We start from the raw sequence: 15,668 nt of genomic DNA, 5'->3' as shown, positions 1-15,668 counted from the left end.
TTCAAACTATACTACAAAGCTATAGTGATCAAAACTGTATGGTACTGTACAGTAACCAAGGTATGGAAGCGAATGAAGTGTCCATTGATAGATGAATGGATAAAGAAGTGTATATATACACTATGGACTATCACTCATCCATAAAAAAGAATAACATCTTGCCATTTGTGACAATATGGATGAAACTAGAGGGTATTATGCTAATAAAAGTAAGTCAGAGAAAAACAAATACCATATGAGTTCACTTATATATGGAATCTAAAAAACAAAACAAATAAACAAAATAAAATAGATACAGACTCATAGATACAGAGAACAAGCCAGTAGTCACCAGAGGGGAGGGGAGTGCAGCAAAATAGGTGAAAGCAATTAAGAGGTACAAACTTAGAGTTATAAAATAAATAAGTCATGGGAACATAATATACAGCATAGGGAACATACTCAATACTATTCCATTAACTTTGTATGGTGACACACAGTTACCAGACTTACTGTGGTGATCAATTCATAAGGTACATAAATGTTGAATCACTATGCTGTACACCTGAAATTAATATAATATTGTATTTAACCTACACTTCAATTAAACTGTTAAAAAGAGAAGACTATAAATCATCATATCCTAACTTAAGATAAGGAGAATAAACCATGAGTATAAAGGGCATCACAAGGATTACTTGATTCCATTTGGTCCAATCTGAACTCAGAGTCCTAACAGACCTAAATGACCACCCAACTGAGCAGAATCCAACAGACCATTTAATAATACAATGTTCATCTATAACATATACAAAAGAATATATATATATATATATATACACACACACACACACGAGAGTGAAAGAAAGAGAGAACGTAAGCACGAGTGCTTTTTTGACACATTATTCAACTGTGTTGTGAGTTTATTTTCCTCCTATTTTATGTGGTTAGAACATTTTTATTTTGCAAGTTTTATAAAAGACACAACATTCTTTAAGAAGTATTAGAACACCTCCTGAAATAGCTATTAAAAATCTGTCTCAAAAATTCTGTCTCAAATTAATCTGGTACTGCATTGCAAATTTAAAAGTAACAAATATGGCTTGTTTTCCAAAAAATTTCTTCTTGTTCTCAGGGTTAATGCCTCGCACAGCACATGTTTAGGATTACCCTTAACCTTAACACCCCTGCAGGGCCCTCAGTGTTCACAAGTCAGGAAGTGAAGACAGACCTGCATCTTTGTGCTCGCTCTTTCATGGTCTAACCACATTTCAATAAGGTTGCAATTACTCAGGCAACCCATGTTCAATGTCATCAAATATAATATTCAACATGACACTGTGAACAAAGAAGTTTTAGCAGGATCCACTGATTTGGTCAATCAACAAATATTTATGAGCAAGGTACTGAATGACAGAATGAAGTCACAAAACTCCGATGGAGATTAGGTTCCAAAATAAGCAGGCAAGGTGACAATCATCATGATCAAACTACCCTAGAATGTTCCTTTTATCACCCATAAAGTACAATACACATAGTTTTCTGTATTCAACTACACTAAAGCTTGAGAACCTCAAAGTTAGAAAAAAGGGGGGAAGAAAAGGAAAATCAATATGTACATATTAGGACAGCTCAACTTTTAAGGTAATATATTCTTAGCAAATAGGATATGGCTCAAGTATTCTAAAGGGATCCTGGCTATAAAGACACAGTCCTACTAGAGAATGGACTTGAGGATATGGGGAGGGGGAAGGGTAAGCTGTGACAAAGTGAGAGAGTGGCATGGACATATATACACTACCAAATGTAAAACAGATAGCTAATGGGAAGCAGCCGCATAGCACAGGGAGATCAGCTCGGTGGTTTGTGACCACCTAGAGGGGTGGGATAGGGAGGGTGGGAGGGAGGGAGACGCAAGAGGGAAGAGATACAGGAACATATGTATATGTATAACTGATTCACTTTGTTATAAGCAGAAACTAACACACCATTGTAAAGCAATTATACTCCAATAAAGATGTTAAAAATAAATAAATAAAAATAAAAAAAATAAAGGGATCCTGACTGCCTAAGAGTTTACTACATTCTGTTTTAGTATTAAGCATCTATAACCTTAATGTAAGTTAATGGGTTTGTCTGAAATTGTGTTGAATAAACAAGATGGGGGAGGAGAGGAGCATCAACTTGGTGAGCCCAGGTATGCTGGGTACATTCACAGTTTGGCTGAAATTTAAATGCATATGATGCAACTCCACTGTATTCCATGGGCCCAGTTGCTGGATTTCAAGGAGCCTGTAACTGACAAAGCATTAACATGTAAATGTTAACTTTAAGAATAAATATACCTGCATTTCATTGATGTGTTCAATAAATATTTACGAGCATTTACTATGTGCCAGCTATGAAAAATCTCATTTGCTGCTCACAAGGAGTTTACAGTCTAGAGGTAAGAGAGACAATCACTAAGTATCATGACAGAATAATGTCCAAAAAGTAGAGTAGAGCACAAAGGAAAAAATGTCTAAATCTCCTGAAGAAGGGAGGAAAGGCTTCAAAAAGGAAATAGTGCAAGGAGGAAGAAGTAATGAAGATAGGACACTCTAGGCAGAGGGAAAGTTTGTGTAAAAGTAAATATAGGAGACTGTGACAATTTTAACTGATCTCCATGGGCTGGAAATAATGGTAAATTGTTTCATAATATTTCATTCATACGAAAAAAACTTGACGACTGGGATTACAGTGAGGTTTTATAGAAACTAGCAGGAAATTAACAATACTCTATATCTGCCAATGGTTATGCAACTATCTGTTCTGTTTCTTAAAGTAACCACTGTAACAGGGAACTAACTGTGGATAAGAAGGGCAATTTCAGGAGAAGAAAGTATTTACTTGCAACTTCTATTTTAGCTTTTAGGGCTCTCAAATGTGAATACTCTTGACTGCCTTGGAAATGAGGGGACAGTATGGCCTTATGCTTAAGGGTCAAGGCTCTTTTAGAGTCCAGTAAAGTAGGGACTTCCCTCGTGGTCCAGTGGGTAAGACTTCGCGCTCCCAATGCAGGGGGCCCAGGCTCGATCCCTGGTCGGGGAACTAGATCCCGCATACATGCCACAACTAAGAGTTCACGTGCCGCAACGAAGATCCCACGTCACAACTAAGACCCGGTGCAGCCAAAACAAATAAATATTTTTAAAAAAAGAGTTCAGTAAAGTAGATTTGAGTCTGGGCTTGCCATATCCTTAGCTCTGTGATCTTGGGGAAGTTGCATAATCTTTCCTCATCTTGGAAATGGCGATAATACCAGTTACCTCATAGCACTGTTTATGAGGATTAAAGAAATAATGTATGTGAAGCCTTTAATTACAGTATTCGTAACAGAGTAGGCAGTCAATGAATGATAGCAGCTACTAGTTACTATTATGCTTTACACTGACCATGAAAGTTATACTCCAAACTAATGTCATTATTACAATTCCTATTTATTCTGGAGGGGAAAAAAAAATGGATACTGTTTTTTAAATCTTTTGGTAAGTTTAACATTGATGCTATGGAAACTTTCAATGTCACCTGGGTTACAGTCCTTAATAAGTGTTGAGATTGTGACTGAGAGTAGTATTAATAACGTCATTTTATTATATTTTAAAATGCGACACCTTAAATAAAATAAATCTAACAAAACTCTAAACTGCTTTCAGTGCTCTTTGGTATTTACTGTATTGTTATAGAGAGGGTTTAAAGCAGAATGAAAAGCACACACAGGGCTTCCCTGGTGGCGCAGTGGTTGAGAATCCGCCTGCCAATGCAGGGGACACGGGTTCGAGCCCTGGTCTGGGAAGATCCCACATGCCGCGGAGCAACTAGGCCCGTGAGTCACAATTACTGAGTCTGTGCGTCTGGAGCCTGTGCTCCGCAACGAGAGAGGCCACGATAGTGAGAGGCCCGCACACCGCGATGAAGAGTGGCCCCCGCTTGCCGCAACTAGAGAAAGCCCTCGCACAGAAACGAAGACCCAACACAGCCATAAATTAATTAATTAATTAATTAATTAATTAATTAATTAATTTTTTTTTTAAAAAATGCACACACAAATCACTCACAGACCTGGGGTCCAGCCCTATTTTGCTATTAATTAACTGTAAGACACTGGAAGAATCACCTATTCATTAAAGGCCTCCACTTTCTCACCTGTTAAAGAATGATTAGGAATATGACTTTGCTCTTTAAAAGCTTGTACCCTTGGGAGACGTGGGAATGGAGAGCTGCTGTTTAAGGGGCACAGAATTTCAGCCCAGGATGATGCCAGTGCTCTGGAAATGGTAGTGGCAGCTGTTCGCAGCAATGTGAATGTAATCAACGCTGCCAAACGGTACACAGAAAAGCGGTTAAAGTAGTAAATGTGATGATATATTTTAACCACTATAAAGAATTTTACAGTCTGTGCTCTGTATCCCTTTAAGTCACTCATTCACCCCCTCCTTCATTCAAATATTTACTAAGTGCTTATTATGAACCAAGCACTGTGATAGGGAATACAAACAACAAGCCTCAGAGCTGAGCAGGAAAAACAGACACGTGTCCAGATAAGTGCTATAAACCACCAGATGCTTCATAAAGGAGGCTGGAGTAAGAGTTACAAAAGCAGGAGTCCATATTATATCTGAGAGGGTTGGAAAAATCTTCATAAAAGACCCATAAACTGAGTCTTAAAAGAACAGCATGTATTCACCGTCTGGATGATATGCATGACCAGAACCGTTCCTTCTCCTGTAGTTAACTTTTAAATCTTCATGACTAGAAAACGACAATTCTCTTACAGTGAACACTGGTAGTACCTCTTAAATAACCCAAGATGGTTAAAAGTTCGAACCTAGTGATCCCCTTCTTCATTATCACCAAAGAAAGAAAGAGAGGGGAAAAAATTCAAAAACCACTACATTAATCTCCACGCAACCAAACCAACACTAGAATTACAATAAAAGCTACTTGGGTTTTCATTGCTAACTCAAGTAGATATTAAACAGAAAAAGCACCCCTTCTAAAAGACTCAATGTTGTTTATTTAAGAAGTAGAAGGACAGCTTAATGGGTCTTATTATAGCACTAAAATAAGGTATTATTTGAATAGTTTGCTTAGAGAAACTGAATGACTTCATTTAGGACACCATTGAATAAGTGACTGTATCAGTGCAGCAATCGGTGCCCTGGAAGAGTTCGGACCCTTCAAATGGGAGAGCAATTTACTTCCAGGGAGCACCTTTGCTTTCACTGGGAATTGGGACTATAAACAAACTTACGTTTCCATTATCTTGTTTTTAATTTTATCAAAAGCTGTTTGGTTTGAAATAAACAATCCTCTAGAGCCCTTGAAATCCTAAACATATTAAGAACAAAGGAAGAGACCAGTTAAATATTTCAATGTTATAAAATGCCAAAAAAGAAAAAAGGTGGTGGGAGGGGGGGTAGAAGGTTTATATGAAATATATGGAATAAGGAGGTATTTCCCCACAAATTAAAAAATACTAGTTTGGTGTCAGTCAATAAAGCACTGCCAAAAGGGAATAAATGCAAAGGCTGAAGACCTAGAAAAGTTGTGAATGACCATTACCAACATTTATCAATGTCTATTTGTAGCTCTACAAGGAGAGATAATCCTTTAGCAGATAAGCCTGTAGTAAGACATACTTCTTGTTACATATTTTGGCTCAGATCAAGGGGTCACCCAGCAATCGAGACACAGACTGCTTTCCAGTCAGTGTGGCGTTCTCTCCTTACTCAAGGTATTTGCTATTAGTAATTTTCTATGAATAGTTGTTAGCCTATATACCATAGATCAGGGTTGTTTCTTAAAGAAAAAAAAATAGAAATAGAAGAGGTAAAAAGTAACATACAGAAACTGCATGGTGCAATAAGAATAACAGGAAATGAGGATTCAGGGAGCCTGAGTACACATAGCGGTTCTGCCATCAGAGAAGCCAGTGATGATGTTAAGTCATTTACTTGCTTTTAGCTTTACTTTATTTGGGTATTTTAAAAATAACAAGTATGAATGGGTGTATGTATTTAAGTAGAACCATTATTTCAAACAAAAGTTTCCCTGGAAGCTTCAGTATACATAGAGAAAAAAAGGGGGCTACTCTTATTGAAGACAAAATGGGAGCCTGGAGTCCTGCCCAAATAACCCTCCTGTATCCTGGGGGGATGGGGAGGGGGGGTGGTATACCTCTGCAGAACCCCTAGGCTACTCAATGCACTATTTAAAACTGCTGGAATTTCCATTCTTACATTTCATGGACCAGGAAAAGTTCAAAAAGATTTCGAAAGAACATAATATCAAAATAAATAAATTTAGCTTTGCTTTATGAAACTATTGTTAGCCAGAGAAAAAGATATTATAAACCAGTTTTAGGAAACACCTCCAGACCATCTCTCAGGTATATTCAAGTTCTAAAATTATACAACTTCTTCTACTCTTATTGTGAAAGAACTAACCAAAACCACTTTACCTAAAACTATCTCCTAAGACTACTATTCATGAAGTACATTAATAAAGTGCTCCAGAGTCACTAAAATTTTAAAAAGCAATAAAAGAAAACAGAAAGAGAAAATCAAGTTAAAATTTACAGTGCTACATAACATCAACCTCAAAACATACATCATTTTAATTATTTTCATATAATTTCCCCCATGCCTAAAAAATAAAAACTATAAGCATCATCTGTAATATAAAGTCCAAGCAATGCTTAACTTTCTGGTGTTTAAGTGCCTCTGAGCTGTTTCCTACTCTTTGCTCCTTCACACTCAGTGTTCAGTTTTACCAACCACATACTTTATTTCTTTACATTTCTGTAAAATCCTTCCAGCCACCACAGGTTGGTACAAGCACTTGAGACCATCAAAGTAACATGAGGAAATCTAGCTGGATAATGAGGTAAAGCTGTATTTCTAGGATTATGTAACCTCCCTGAATCCAAAAAGTAATGTGGTCTATTCATCATTGCTACAACTACTTTTTCAGATCTCAGTTTAAAATTTCTAACTTATAAGAACACACAACATCCCATTAGCTAAGGTAAAAGTCAAATATTCTTTAGCAGTTCAAATATTTCAATGCTAAGGAAAGTTTTGATACCCAAAGACCTCTCTCTCTCAAATCACTAGACATTGGGTACCCTGAAAACTTTCTTAGGAGTTTCAACTTCATATTTCTCTCCAACTCCTGACACTGCACATAATGTATTCTAGGCAGATCTTATAACCATCTTTCAACAAAAAGTTGCATCCGCTTTCTGAGAGGTCCATTCCAACTTTATTTTACTGCACTCCAACTTCAAAGAAATTTTTCTTAGGAATACTTACTGTGTATTGGGAAGAGATAACCACCAAGCATCATTTATAAAATTGAGAACTCACAATATCTTTAAACCTTCTCTTGTCTTGGAAATAAAGATAATACTATCAACTTTTATTCTAACACATTTTTCCAATTTTTAAAGCAATACTCTGTGTCTTCTATGTTCCTCCTCCTATAACATGATGTTTGCTAAATGAAGCACAAAACAAGGTAGAAAACTGTTCTGTGAGTCTCCCTTTCTCAAACTTCCAGTTTCTATGCATTGATTTCTTGAAATAGGTACAAATGGGTAAGAAAACACCTCCGGTGCTATCGTTAAGTCTGCACACACCACATTCTTTCACCACTAAGGTATCTTTTAGATATAGGTTCAGAGACTGAAGGATGCTCTGGATTGAAGCTGACCAGAAGGCCTCAGAAGGCAACAGCCTCAAGTCACACAACGACTATGTTTAGACATATTAAAGAGAAGACAACTTTTACTCTAAAACTAAGACATATCCATAATTTAAAGCTTGTGCGTGCATACACACACAAACAATTGGAAAACCTGAAAATTCATCTCATATATTTCGTCTTAGCTATCACAGAACTCTGGCCCATCACCTCTCTACAGAGTCCCTCCAACATCTTCTGGGTCTGTTTCCAAAGGGGCACCTGAAAAGCTGTAAGAGCCTCCATCCTCTGTCACTTTCGTTTGAAAAGAAGCTGGGTGCAAAAAGGTTAGCCCAAGCTAATTCCTTGGCCTCCATGAGTCAGCCTGAATCTGTCACTGCTGTCAGTCCTTGGTGTGCTGAGGAATATTCGAGTCCTGGATACAACCTGTCCTCTCATCTCTCTGCTAATATCACTCTTATAAGAGGAAATCCAAAAAAGAGGGAATATGTGTATATCTATAGCTGATTCATTTTGCTGTACGGTAGAAACTAACACAACATTGTAAAGCAACTATACTCCAATAAAAATTAATTAAAAAAAAAAGAGGGCTGCTGTCTCTGAGCACTCACACAGGGCTGTGAAATGGAGGCAGCTCGATTATTCAGAGCAATACTAAAAACACCGCCTCTGTCTATTGAAAGCTGCTGGCTGAGCAGCAAAGCCATGTCAGCTGTTCTTTTCTTTGTTCCCAGAACAGTCCTTAGCACTTATACAGAAATGAGACAACCTCTTGACAAGGAAGTCCTCCTCCTTTCTTAGACATCAGGAAACAAAACACACATGACAAACAGGGGAAGGGGTGTGGAGTGGAGGGACGGGCTTGGCTTGAGGAGTTCACTTTAGAGGTCTACCCCAGTGGCAAAACCTAACTCTGACGGCCTTTACGGCTTTTCATTTCCCAGCTGGCACAGTATCAGAACCAAATACATACAGCAACTTATAGGGAAATAAAAGAGGCACAAGAGGCACGCTCAAGGGTGAGAGCAATTTCTTTCTTACAGCTTAAACCACTACAAAAGATGAAGCATACAGTATCAACAAGTATAAAAAATAAACCAGATTTGGTAATATACACAAATATGCACAAATACACACAAAGGAAATACAGGGTTTTCTTTTGGCTCCAGACTGTATTGATATCTTTCATTTTATAATTTCATGTGCAGAAAGAAATGAGAGCTTCTTAGTAAAATAAAATGATTTATTTTTATGCTGAACATACAATATTCATAAATATCAACTGCTTTCATTAAAGTTAAGATTTCCTTCTTAAATTTAAATTTTTCCCACTATAGTCCCTGAGATCTCATTTCCATGCCATGACAGTTCACATCTGCATTTTAAAAGCAAATACAGAATCCACCACCTGATTTAGCAGTTAGGCTGCACACACTGGTAGCTCTCGTTTTAGGGCACCTTTGAAGACAAAGTGATATTTAATACTGAATATAAGCAGTCTTTTCATCTTACACTGAAGATTAATTGCTTCCCACTTCAGAACTACAGCATGAGTTATCATCTCTGACTTGCTCTCGAAGTGCTATGGTCAGCACGGAAAAAAAATGACAAAGAACATTCCGGCTTTACTCACGGGAGTCGGATCTTTGCTAACTGCTAAGAAGAAATGATGGCTAGTCAGGCATAGCACAGTGAGATACAGCATGAGAAATGACATACCTTTCTGTGCCCTGGTTCTAGGAAATCATTTCTACTAAATGTCCTCAGAATGCAGAAGCTGAACCTTCCTTGGTGTCAAACACACCAGATAAAAATTTTAGCTGCACGTGGATGATGGTGTTTACAATTGTACATATACTTGAAAGAAACTGTACATATACACTTGCTGAAAATTTCTGGTTACAGAATACAGTGAAGGTGGGAGATACAGAGTGCTTTCCCCTAGGTTCTAGGAGTTGAAGCAACCAATACTTTCAGGGTTATCTATTAGCAAGTTGGGTTCACACAAGCGTCTCTCTAGTCTGAAGATGACATAGAATAAAATCCTATCAGGCCTGGCCCACAGAGTCAACCATCTCCTATACTTAATACACACAAAACATAATGGAAAAAGATGGTGAGGGTAGGAGGGCAAAGCCCAACAAACAAATTATCTTATGTATTTTTCACCCTGCACCACAGAGGAAACAAATGAATATGAGAAAGCAAATGATACACATACACGGACTTAAATCCAATTCAAATGACATGATGTATAAATAAATATAAATTGCATATGGAAAAGAAGAGTATTTAAATTCCATTCAATGTTACAAACATTCTTCTCATTAAAATATAAACTCTTACCTTTGCTTGTTTCTTACTGGCTTCTCTTCTGGCTTCCCTTTCTTTCAGTCTTTTCTCCTACAGGAAGAGGGGGAAAATTAGTAAGTTTTCATAATCATTAAGTATGTGTCAAACAGACCTGGAATCAAATTACAGTTCGACCATTTACTAGCTGTGCAGTTTTGGGCAACTTATTCGCTACCTCTCATTTTCTCATCTAAACATGGAGATAACAGGAGCGCACATTTCATAAAGTTGGTATAAGAACTATATAAAATAACATAAATGCTTATTAGCACAATGTCTGACATATGACTGGTTCACAGTGTTGGCTATTAAAATAAAAAGGAAGAAATGCAGTAATGATTATTTCCCTTTTCCTCTAAAAGCAGAATTTATAAAGGATATGAAATCCTCAACCTTGGGGTTCTTAGAAAAGTGGCAGTATTTTTCTCAAAACAAAAACAATGGAAGATTATTCTCATAAGCACCTTATTTTACTGAATTGTTTTATAATTTCCCCATTAGTTTTCCAATGATCATAAAACAGGCAGAAAATACAGCACTAATGTTTTCAAAATAAGAAAAATAAATATGTATATTAATAAAATTCAAAACAACAAAATGAAGCTAAAGTTGAAAAAACTTTTGTTTTAAATAAAACACCTCCTTTCCTCTTCAAAAAATAAAGTGGTAAAACAATATAGAGGCGTCTCAATCCAGAATTCATAGCTAACTATTTTAAATTTAATGAACTACTAGATCAATGTAAAAAGTGAATAAACAGCAAATAATTCTTTCATGAAGTAATATGAAACTGTGACCATGATTCACTCTTACATTAAATATCCACTAACATGAGAATTAACAATTTTTTCAGTCTGGACAATCTATCATTATCACTATGCTTCATACATAGCTTTCTCCAGATTGAAGAACCAATTCTAATACATACTCTAGAGACAGACCTGAGGCTGGTCTATTGCTCACAGCTTTGAGAAGGGCAAGAAACTGCTACAATCCACACTATACACCCTATCTAGGTTTATAGACTTCTTTTTAATAGTGAGAACATAAATGTTAAAAGTTTCAAAGGGGGTTAAGTACTAATTAATGCAAAGAGGAGGGGAGCCCAGAGAACTTATAGATTCAGTTTTTATAGCTTCAGATTGCACAGCAGGAAAGCTAAATTCTAAGTGAAAATTCAAATTCAAATGGCAACTGTTCATGTGTCATACCCCTAAATAATGCATAATGTTAAATTATTCTTTTCTGTGATTATTATTCTTTTTCTACACTAGTTTTGGAGAAAATGGATTACTTTGACTTCCAAATAAAACATACAACTAAAAGGGCATGTAAAACTTAAACAATGTGCAATTATACAGAGAAACATTCTAAAGATTATTTGGAAGTTCCAGGATCAAGGTCAGGAGAAAAGGAAAGATGAAGGAATCAAAACTAAGAACGTGTTGTCAAACACATTCTTTTCATTGTCAAAGAGCTTAGTAAGTGAGAGACCGATCTCAAACATGGGTCTCCGTGTGCCAAGTCTGGTGTCTTTTTTGGATACATTCTAAAAAAAATTAAAAGTCAGGATTTGGAGAATTTAACAGGTGTGACTTATAACAGAAAAAAATAAACTTACTATTATTTTACCAAGCAGCCAATGAATGCAATAGTTATTAAGACACTATACATGAATTGGTTCTCTAATGAGCTTATGAGAGTTGTTCGGCCACTAAAGTGAAATAATCTCAGTGTGTCCTCATTTGTGGGAGGGGGACAAAGTTAATGGATGGCAGTTTGTAAACATCTGCACCCAAATTTTTCACAAAAGTTGGCACCAATTACTGATTCCCTATGAGTATTAGCAGACTACAAAATAAATGAAAGTAGCAAAATAATATTAAAGAAAAAATTTTAAACCACTGACCATAATTATGCTTAGTTTGAGAGCTGGCTTTAGTTTGTGGATGAATGTATTTGTAATTTTCTCTCTCTTCTCTCTTTCATACATACACAATTTAGTTTCATTTTCCACACAAAGTTTTCATGTATGGAAAGTAAAATTAAGCAGAACAGTATTTTATGTTAGTCTACAAAGATCACAGTGACTTTTGAGTGTTGCACTGCTTAAACTAATTTTAAAACTACAGCTACATAAAATGTCAAATAACTAGAGAGTGATAAAACTGTACTTTTATACATATGTATCTGTTCATTAGCACATTATTGCTATTGTTATTTTCTTACTAACAGTAGAAGCACTGAATTATTAAGAATCAGCAGTGTGCTAAACATTTCACATATATTTTTAATTCTATGTAACAAAACTTTTGAGGTATTATCATTTCCATCTTATAGATGAAAAAATTGAAGATCAGAGTGATGAAGTAACCTTCCTTATGTCACACAGCCAGTGTGATAGAGCTGAGACTAAAATTGGGTCCATGGAGTCAACACCCCCAACTCCCTCAACTCCAGCACACGTCTATACCTCTTCTCTCCTCCATGAGAAAGTTTATGCAGCTTTGTTAGATGAATAGTTTTTATCTTAACAACATGTTTCAGCCAAATGTTGCATTTCCTTTTATTATTAATAATGGTCGGTTACCGTATGGGTCTTTCATCCTGAGAGCATTTTTTTCCTGATAGCATTTTATGTACACTATTTAATTAATTTTTGCCTGTTTCCTGTCCAGAAAAAACATAATTAACCACATTTAACAGTCACACAAATTATTGTTGTATTTATTCAGTAACTGGCCTTCTCCCAACACACTAGAGCATCTGAAAATGGCACTTCAAAGTTCCAAAGAATAACCTCGATATGTTCACATCAGACAAACTCTCTCTAAACAAGTAAACGCAATCTCTCTTTTGGGGCTTTTCATCTAGCCACTTTAATCAGAGCAGAAAAAAAATATTAACAAATTTCTACTACTATTGAACACCATTATTGACTCATGATAGTCAATGAAGAATATTTTAAATTTCAAATTTAAATTGGCTATCAGAGTTTCACATGTGCATGCAAGTAGAATAATTTTTCCTTTTAAGATTTCTGCACAAGTCTCAGGTGGATGAGGGATATTCAAAACCTTTAAAATATGAAATGAACATGACCAGGACATGAAAATGAAGTATAATAAAAAGAACAAACTTCAATATTGGGTGAAACAAAAAGAAAATTTGCAACTTCTCTTTCTTATCTTAAAAGCTATATTAGCACTCTATCTGAAAGAGGAAAGAGTAACATTAGTCTTTAAACAGAGGAGAATAGGAATAGAATTATGGTTAATCCAAAATTTGGGAAACGGATATAGGGAAGAAGTACAATTTTCTTCTTTTGCCTAAGGCAGGAAAAGGGTTCTTTTCTTAAAAGAAGAGTATGTGAATCATAGATGCTATAAATGACAAGACATAAAAATAAAAGGTTGAATTACAATGACTAGGGGAAAAATACAATTGAATTTTATTAGATTCAGTAACCGAATCACCCCCTCACACACACTTAATTTTAGGTGGTTTAAATGCTTTAAATCCTTTCTTTTCCTATTTCATTTTTTAGGATTGGTACCAAAAGGTATTTTATGCCAACAAAAAGAATGCACAATTTTATCTTTAGTTCTGCCATGCTACAAATGATTAAGTATAAGATCATGAAATTCAATAATAAAAATCAAATTCAAAAGAAAACAGAAAAATTACATTTCAAGGTACAAAATACTTCTTTATAGACGTTACTATATGTCTTTTGGCTTCTCACACACTACAGGTCCTTAGCTTCCAGAAATATGAATTTCAACATGTCAGGACTATGTATTTAAACCATTTTCATTCCATGGTGCTTGGAAATCTGTAGATTTGGAAACCAATATTTTTCAGGAGGTGGTGGAAGCATACAACCTATCTGAATGAGCCTCAGGCAACTGTGTCAGTTTGGTAAGGAATGGAGTTCCCAGCTGTCACATAAAGAAGGAGGGGACATCGATCCTCATTTCAGTATTACAGGAACATCTTTTTCAGGGAAGAAAATTGGCTCAACAGAAGTGAGTCAAAGAATGATTACAAGGATTTTTGGCCCTGAAGATACCCCCTGTCCTCCAAGAACAAAATCCCAGTAAGCCTAAATCCCTCCTGGGAACGAAGAACACAACAAGGTTCTCTGATCTGTTACCTGTTCTACAGAGTTTCATCTGAACAACATAAAAAATTGGGCTTCCATATATAAATGTATAACAACTGCAGTAAGGATATGAAGAACAGGGAGAAAACAAATTTACATAGAAACACCGATTCACTAATCAATTCCTTCAAACCATCTGCTGAGCTACTATGTTCCAGGTCCGTGGTGGGGTCTGGGTATATAGGGATGGGCAAACAGACACAGCCAAGCTTCCCCCTATTTGTAGTCTATGACCTAATCTTGTCAGATCCCTGAATTCCATCAGCACCAAACTCTGCCCTTGCTCCTCAACCTCTCCAGCTACTGACCATCAATCTAACAACCACCCCACCTCTCAAACAACATATGGTGTTTCTTTTTTAAAAAAATCCACAAAACAAAGAACTTAACAATAAAAATAGAGATAATAAACAGGTCAAAGACTTGCCACAAAGTGGATAAGACCTATATAATCTTGAGTATTTATCTCATTTGGATGCTGGATATGAAAAAAGGCCCAAATACCCAGATGTTGGACTGACTATCACAAGATGCTATAAGCTCATGAGAATAAGAAGAGAAACCTCCCAGGTAGACATCTCTAAATTATAGGCAAAGGTTCTATAGTAATAGGCTGGTTCCTTTTTTATAATAAATCCGGTTGTGATGGTAGTAGGAAGGGGACAGGTAGTAGGATGGTTGTACAAGAAGAGAATCTCCTTTCCTCCCCCATAAATAAGCTTTATTCATAAAGTGAATTTTAGAATTAAGTATGGGATACATGTCTCCCCATGATGACATTTCTGACATTAGTAAAACTTCATAAGCTCATATGAGCTAGACCAGTCTCTGACAATGCCTTAGACGCTTAAATGGCCATACCTTCTTAAAAATGGATTATGGTACTAGTAACTATATAGCTATGCAATGAACATTCAGGGAAAGGTAATGTTAGTATGTGGTCCTAAACTAAACTACTAACCTCAATGCTTATTTTATTCTAAATTTATTTTAGACCAATGACCTTGCTCTGGAAACATGAACAATTTCTATTATGTGTCATTCCTTCTTCAAAATCCTCGTCTCCAGCTGTCATCCTCTACCTTTTGATTCATTGCTTCAGAGTTATCCTGTTGTAAGAGAATGGCTATTGGTATGAGATAGGTAGCAGCTACATAGTTAAAAACAGTGTGTAGAGAAACAAAGACCTTGGTAAGAGTCCCAGGGCTACTATTTGTAAGCTTTTATAAGCTGTGGGGCCTTGGACAAATTACTTGACCCTTATAAGTCTTAGTTTTATCATTAATAAAATGAGGCTAACCCACTTATATCAGAAGTTAATTGTTAGCATATAATACGACACATAAAAAATGCTTAGTGCAGGGCCCAGTTAACTAACTGCTACTTGTTATTATTATTCCTAAGATGCCTGATTACAGCTTCCCTC

General features: G+C 36.1%; 1 protein-coding gene across 2 annotated transcripts in view; it reads right to left on the bottom strand.

Moving 5' to 3' along the window:
- DDX10 (DEAD-box helicase 10) overlaps positions 1-15,668 on the bottom strand; it is a 245,847-nt gene that overhangs the window by 79,796 nt on the left and 150,383 nt on the right. For both annotated transcript variants that reach the window (XM_036861635.1, XM_036861636.1), the window contains exon 16: positions 10,072-10,128. In XM_036861635.1, coding sequence (XP_036717530.1) covers positions 10,072-10,128 — 57 coding nt within the window. The remainder of the gene's footprint in view (positions 1-10,071; positions 10,129-15,668) is intronic.

Source organism: Balaenoptera musculus, chromosome 8 (genome assembly GCF_009873245.2).
Source record: "Balaenoptera musculus isolate JJ_BM4_2016_0621 chromosome 8, mBalMus1.pri.v3, whole genome shotgun sequence".
Taxonomy (NCBI): Eukaryota; Metazoa; Chordata; class Mammalia; order Artiodactyla; family Balaenopteridae; genus Balaenoptera; species Balaenoptera musculus.
This window is presented reverse-complemented; position numbering and strand designations above follow the sequence as displayed.